The following is a 6065-nucleotide window of genomic DNA, read 5'->3' as shown; positions in this document are numbered from 1 at the left end:
TCTCAAATATTCTATGTTTCTGTTTCCCCATTTGTAAAATTGAGATAATATATTACATTTACTATATATGTGTCATATATATGTATATGTACATTAATATGCATATATGTATCAAGGTAAGATGAGTAGAGTTCTTAGAATTTTTGCCTGTTATATAGTAGTTAGTCGATCACTTATTTTGGGGGAGTGTGGTATCCCAAGGCTCCCCTACACCTATGTGATTCCACTATTTCTTGTGGGTTTATTTTTCTTTTTAAGATAGAGAAAATAGAGAGGGAAAGAGACAGAGGCAAAAAGAAAAAGAGACAACACATTACCTGTCATGCTCAGTGCTCCCATGTAGTGCTGGTAAGCTTAACCTAGGTCCTGTGCATGGTTAAGTGTGCTCTCTGTTAGGCCATCTATCTTATGTCCTCCACTTATTTTATATTGTTTTTTTCTTATAATGTTGTGAAAGTACTGTGTGTGTGTGTGTGTGTGTGTGTGTGCGTGTAAGGCAAGACAAGCATAAGTAGGATTACCTAAAAAGAAGGCAAAGGAAATAAATAAGAATTGGCCAGATCTTAGAAATAAAGGACTAAGTTTTTATTTAAGAAGACATTGAGACTATAAATTGGTACAATCACTTTGGAAAGCCATCTGGCAGCATTTACTCCGGAAAGGCATCTTCATATTCTATAACCTAACAGTTTCATGTTTAAATATATGTCAAGCTAACAGAAACATGCCTACGTATTACATCCATCGAATGTTAATAGAAATTGTATCCATAGTAAGACTAAATGGAAAGTATGCAAATTTCAGTCAACATAAGTATGGATTAATTGTGTCAATGAAAATGATTGGTCTACCATTAAACAAGAGAAGAGATACATCTCACAAACTGTAGCGTGAGTAAATGAAGTCAAACACCTATTATATGCAAGCAAGGATAATGATTTCTTGTTTTCTGAGGTAGGGCTAAAGTAAAGCAACTGGAAGGAACTTTTTGGAGTGTGGACATTTTATTTATTAATTTTTTTATTTAAGAAAGGAGACATTAACAATATCATAGGATAAGAGGGGTACAGTTCCGGCGTATGGACATTTTATCTCTTCTTTTTTTTTTAAAAAAAAGAAAAAAAAATATATATATATAATCTAAGACAGGAAAGCTTTCCAGGTGGGCAACTTTCAGACAGTAAGTAGTAGAGTGATTTGGAGCATCTAAGACTTCACTAATGAAACAAGAATTGAAGCCAGTACTGCTATCCTCTCCCGTCCTTTCTGGCTTTTCTCTTCCACTTCTCCCCACTTCTCCGACCCCTCTGTATCATTCCCAGGACACCTGTAGGGGCAAGCGCGCTGGCTGGGTGCGTGCCTCCCACAGGCCAGCCAGGTGGCAGGGCGGGAGCCCGGTGCTCGCGGGATGCCCCTCCCGCCCCGGCCCAGGCTGACCCCGCCCCGCGGCCGCTGGCTATTTTGGGCTCGTTGGTGGCAGCGGGATCGTTGACAGGATCCTGTGACGCTTCCCCGCAGCCCGGCACTTGTTGCTCCCAGGACCTGCTGCCACCCCTGAACCCGCCTCGTCCCCCCACCCCCACCCCCTGTCTCCCCTCCCTGCCTTGTCTCCTCCTGGCTTCTTTCCTTTTCATGTGATCGGTCAACCGGGACACTGGTCTCGTAGACACCGCAGTCCGGGACTTGAGAAACAGATTGGGGTTAAAAAAAAAAAAAATCAAAAGCGGAGCGGAAGAAGGACGGTGCTGAGTAGGACAGAAGCAGAGCACAGTCTCAGGCACCGCAGAGGTGGCCCCCCCACGGCCCGGGACCTTGGCCCCGGGCGCCAACGGCATGACTGACGCGGCAACTGCTAACGGGGACGACAGGGACCCCGAGATCGAACTCTTCGTGAAGGTAGGTGGGCACCCACAGGGCGCCCGCGGGCTGCACCTGCTGCTCTGGAGGCGCCACCGGAATCACCCGGACTCCCGCTCACGTGCCTGTGCCCTAGGGCACTGGGACCCGGGACGCTCCCCAGGGAGGGCAGCCCAGTCCCAGCCATCTCCTGGGTGGCCTTTCTGCAAGCTGGATAGGAGCGGGTTAGGTGCAGTCTGGCAGGTGCGTGTCTTCTTGAAATGTCCTGTCTGCCAGTGCGTAGCCACTGCGTGCTCAGAACCCCCAGCCACCTCCCACCCCCGCCAGCACATCCTCCAGTGAAGGGAGCTGCAGAAACCTGGGGGGATCCAAAAACCTTTCTTCTCAAAATGCACGTGCTGAAAGAGACGGGGAGACAAATGAAGGAGAGAGGAGGGAAATACACCAATAAAATTAGACCTGGCAAAGCAAAAATAACATTTCTTAAAAAGCCCCGTTCTCGCTTCCACTCAGAGCTATTAAAAGAAAAGGAAACAAAGTTTTTTTTTTTTTTTTTTTGCTTAGTTACCTACAAAGCAGAAAACAAATATCACATGATTCTGCATGGTAGTGCCAGAAAATACTTGACAAGAGTCAAACCTTTTCATCATCCTTGGGCAAACTGGGAGAATGGGGTACAGTGCAAACTAGAATTAAGTGACTGCTGCTTGGGCTGAAACTGTCATGTTAAAGCTGCCTCACTTCATTTACAACCTTAGGAGGGAGGATGGAGAAGCAGCATTCCCTAGGAGGTCCTCTGGAGTAATAAGAAAGAAACATTTGATCAGTCCTCTTTGCAGAAGCCAGGAAACTTGAGGCGGCAGCAGAGTCGCCTCCAGGGCAGTGCAAAGAGTCACAGGTGTTTAGGGGGAGAGGGCATCAACTAACTGCCTGAGTACTACGACCTTTCATAAGGAGTTAAAAAAAAGCCTTAGAAGGCAAAGTTGCCCAAGAAATAGGTAATTGAGAAGGGGTGAATCCTTGATACCTGACAGAAGCTCTCCTGCCTGAATTTTGAAAGTATCTGTAGTCCCAGGAGTGGAGAAGATGCTATATTCTGGTCAAATGATCAGCATCTTCAAGCCAGTTAAATTAACTTTTTTTAAAGTGTAAGATCTATATAGGTAGGCCTTTTAGTTTGGGGTACCCTTTGATGCATTAAAAAATAATAACTTGTGACTTGTTGTACCCTTGGGAAGCAAACTTTCCCAGCTGGCCCAGTCTACAGCATAAGCTGGTTACATTCCTTCAGCTGAAATTTACATTCTGTGTTTACTTTTCAAAATTATTCATGGAAATGATAACCCTGATTTAATAACACTGTCCCCAGTTTGTTTCTCTTTCTCAAATGTGACTTCCGCTGCCCTCATTTGGTTTCTGAGGTACTTGGGGCTCAAGTCCCAGGTCCTCTGACGTATCAGGCAATGAACAGGTCATATCCCCCACTGCCAACCCACCCCCACCCACCACAATTGCTTTGGTTAGGCTAAGTTGGGTAGAAAGATTGAGAAGGTGGTACTCGGAACCTCAGTATATAGGCCTGCTGTCTGGGGAGTGAATAGGGAGAGTTTTAACAAAGCTACAAGTCTTCTCCTCTCCTTGAAGAAAGCTATTCTAGGACTTTCTCAAATTCCCTGAGAGCAGGTAGTTTCACAGTGTCATGTTCCTGAAAGATATTTGAAACACAAATTGACTCTTTAGAAGTGAAGGAGTCCTTTGCCCCACTACTAGGCATGGAAATCAAGTCTACTGACACCTTTGGAATTTCATGTTGGCAGCTTTGAAGTTTTCTCCATTTACATAAAAAGCTCATGGCACAGCTCCCACAGCCCCCAAAGAATTCTAAAGTGTCTGTATTTTCACTTGTTTTCTTCTCTAAAGGAAAGCAATTCATGAAAACCAGACAAGCTTTTGTAGTTAGTTCAAAACTAGAGTGATATTGGGACAAAAAAAAATCTGATAGAAAACCTTTCTTTATTCCCCTCTCCCTGTTTTTGAGTTTTTTGGATAGTATTCATCATTTACAAACAGGTGGATCCTGAAAATACTGAAAGATGCTTCCTGTTTTGAACTGCTTCATTGTAGAGGAGTGATGTCCTGATTGACAGAATCTGATACTTCTAAAGCTTGACATTTCTCTTCGCTATGTGATATCCTTAAAAAGAAAGACCTTGGTGAAGGTATCAAGTAACTGAAGTGGTTTCTGCAGAGCAGGGAGGTGGGTTTCTATGGAGCCTCTCAGGTAGACCAGACCTTCATATATATATATATATATATATATATATATATATATATATATATATATATGGTATAATATTGATCATCTTTCCCTCTCCCATGAAGGGTAGCCTTCACCTGACTTGGCCTGTCCACTGAGTGTGTATCTTTCCATCCTTTCCTCACCCAGGATGTTCCAAGAGCATATAATCCTGTCTCACTGAGATTGATAGTCATTAGCTGTTATTACTTCTGCTGCCAGTGATAGTAGAAATAAAACATAGAAACATTTTTAGGAGTTATGAAGCACATCCAAATACCTCATCCTATTTGATCTTCAGTATCCTTGTTCACAAGCCTTGGCTCACTCATGAAAAATGAAGAAAACGAACATGACTCATGGGAACTCATGAGTCTTGATGCTGTTGGAACACTCCTTGAGCTGCAGTTTGCTCTCCTTCTAAGAGTCTAGGGAAATAAGAATGATGACTAGTCTTGCTTTCTGAGGACAAATATACGTAGAGCGTGTGTGAAATACCCAAAGTAGACTGCAAATAACATAAGGATCCAGCTCTTAAACCTAGCACTTAAGACCCTAAATTTCTCACTTTGTTCAAAATACCCCTCCAGTAGGTTTTGTACTTTCTTATGCTAAGTTAGATGTCAAGTGCCATCGAAGGTGAATGCTTCATTCTATTGTGTTCATGGAATGCTGTACAGCTTACCCATCTCTGACTTACAGTTTAGGTCTTTGCCTTCCAGGAAGTCAGTTAGTGACTATTTATTTATTTATTCATTTATTGCCACCAGGGTTATCATTAATGCTCAGTGCCTGCATCTTGAATCTACCACTCTCGGTGGCCACATTTTTCTTTTCTTTATTTCTTTCTATTTGTATTTGACAGGACAGAAATTGATTGAGAGGGGGAGAAGAAGAGATAGAGAGGAGGAGAGAAAGCTAGAAACCTGCAGACTTCACTGCTCATGAAGGGTTCTGCTGGGCAGGGCTAGCTTCACGGGTGGGAGAGAGACGACCAGGGACTCATGGCTGAGCTGGGAACGCAGTTCAATCTTTATTGACAAGTGGGGATGCAGTTCAATCTCTATTGAGCGGGAATGCAGTGTGATCTAGCTATTCTGTAATCACAAAGCTGTCCTATATATCTCCTGAGGTGGAAGTGTCAGGAAGAGGAAGTACGTAGGATAGGGGGTGGGGAGAAGGAAAAAGTGCACGCTAACCAGTGGGGATTAAACCAATGAAAACAATAATTATGTAAATAGAACACAGTGACAAGCAATGCAACAGAAGGGGTCTTAGAAGCAGAATTTAGAAGCAGACCAACAGGGTTCCCCTGCAGGTGGGGAATGGGGGCTCCAACCCACATTGGTGGTGTGCTCAGTCCCAAGTTGGTGACTTTTAAAAGATCTTTTTTTGCTTTCATTTTATTTTAGAATCAGAATGGTATATATAGGTCAGCTCTGATTTCAACGTTCCATAATCCTTGTGGATAGGCAGATATTTGGAAATATAGGTTCTAAGCTCAAGTTTTATCTCTGCCTCTAATTAGCTGAGTGACTGAACAAATTACTTACCTTTTTTGAGTCCCTTCATAAAGGAAGGGTTTGACTAGATGATGGCAGATGGCAACTACAAATTAGGTGGTGGGTATATGTGTAGGTGTGACACTATTGTCCTGAAACTTATACACTGTTGTATGTAAAAAATAAATACAAAAAGGTGGTTATAAATACAATAACTATGTAATTTATTATTTACTTTAACACAAGTGGGTGCCAGCAATAATCAGGTTGGGACAACATTTGTAAACTGGGATTGTTTGGGACAAATTAGCAGGTGTAGCTATCCTGGTTATGAAAATACTGTCACCATGGATAAGGATTCTACAGACATAAACAGGTGAAAGTACTTTGTAAACTGAAAATTTCTGTAG

The 6065-nt window shown here is 42.8% G+C and overlaps 1 protein-coding gene across 1 annotated transcript in view; it reads left to right on the top strand.

Annotated features, from left to right (window-relative positions):
- The first annotated feature begins 1582 nt into the window (after positions 1–1582).
- The window catches only part of CLIC5 (chloride intracellular channel 5), a 145394-nt gene continuing 140911 nt past the window's right edge, over positions 1583–6065 (top strand). Inside the window, exon 1 of the mRNA XM_007530787.3 lies at positions 1583–1896. Within this exon, the coding sequence (XP_007530849.1) occupies positions 1834–1896 (63 nt within the window). The 5' untranslated portion in view covers positions 1583–1833. The remainder of the gene's footprint in view (positions 1897–6065) is intronic.

This window comes from Erinaceus europaeus, chromosome 4, assembly GCF_950295315.1.
Source record: "Erinaceus europaeus chromosome 4, mEriEur2.1, whole genome shotgun sequence".
NCBI lineage: Eukaryota > Metazoa > Chordata > Mammalia > Eulipotyphla > Erinaceidae > Erinaceus > Erinaceus europaeus.
This window is presented reverse-complemented; position numbering and strand designations above follow the sequence as displayed.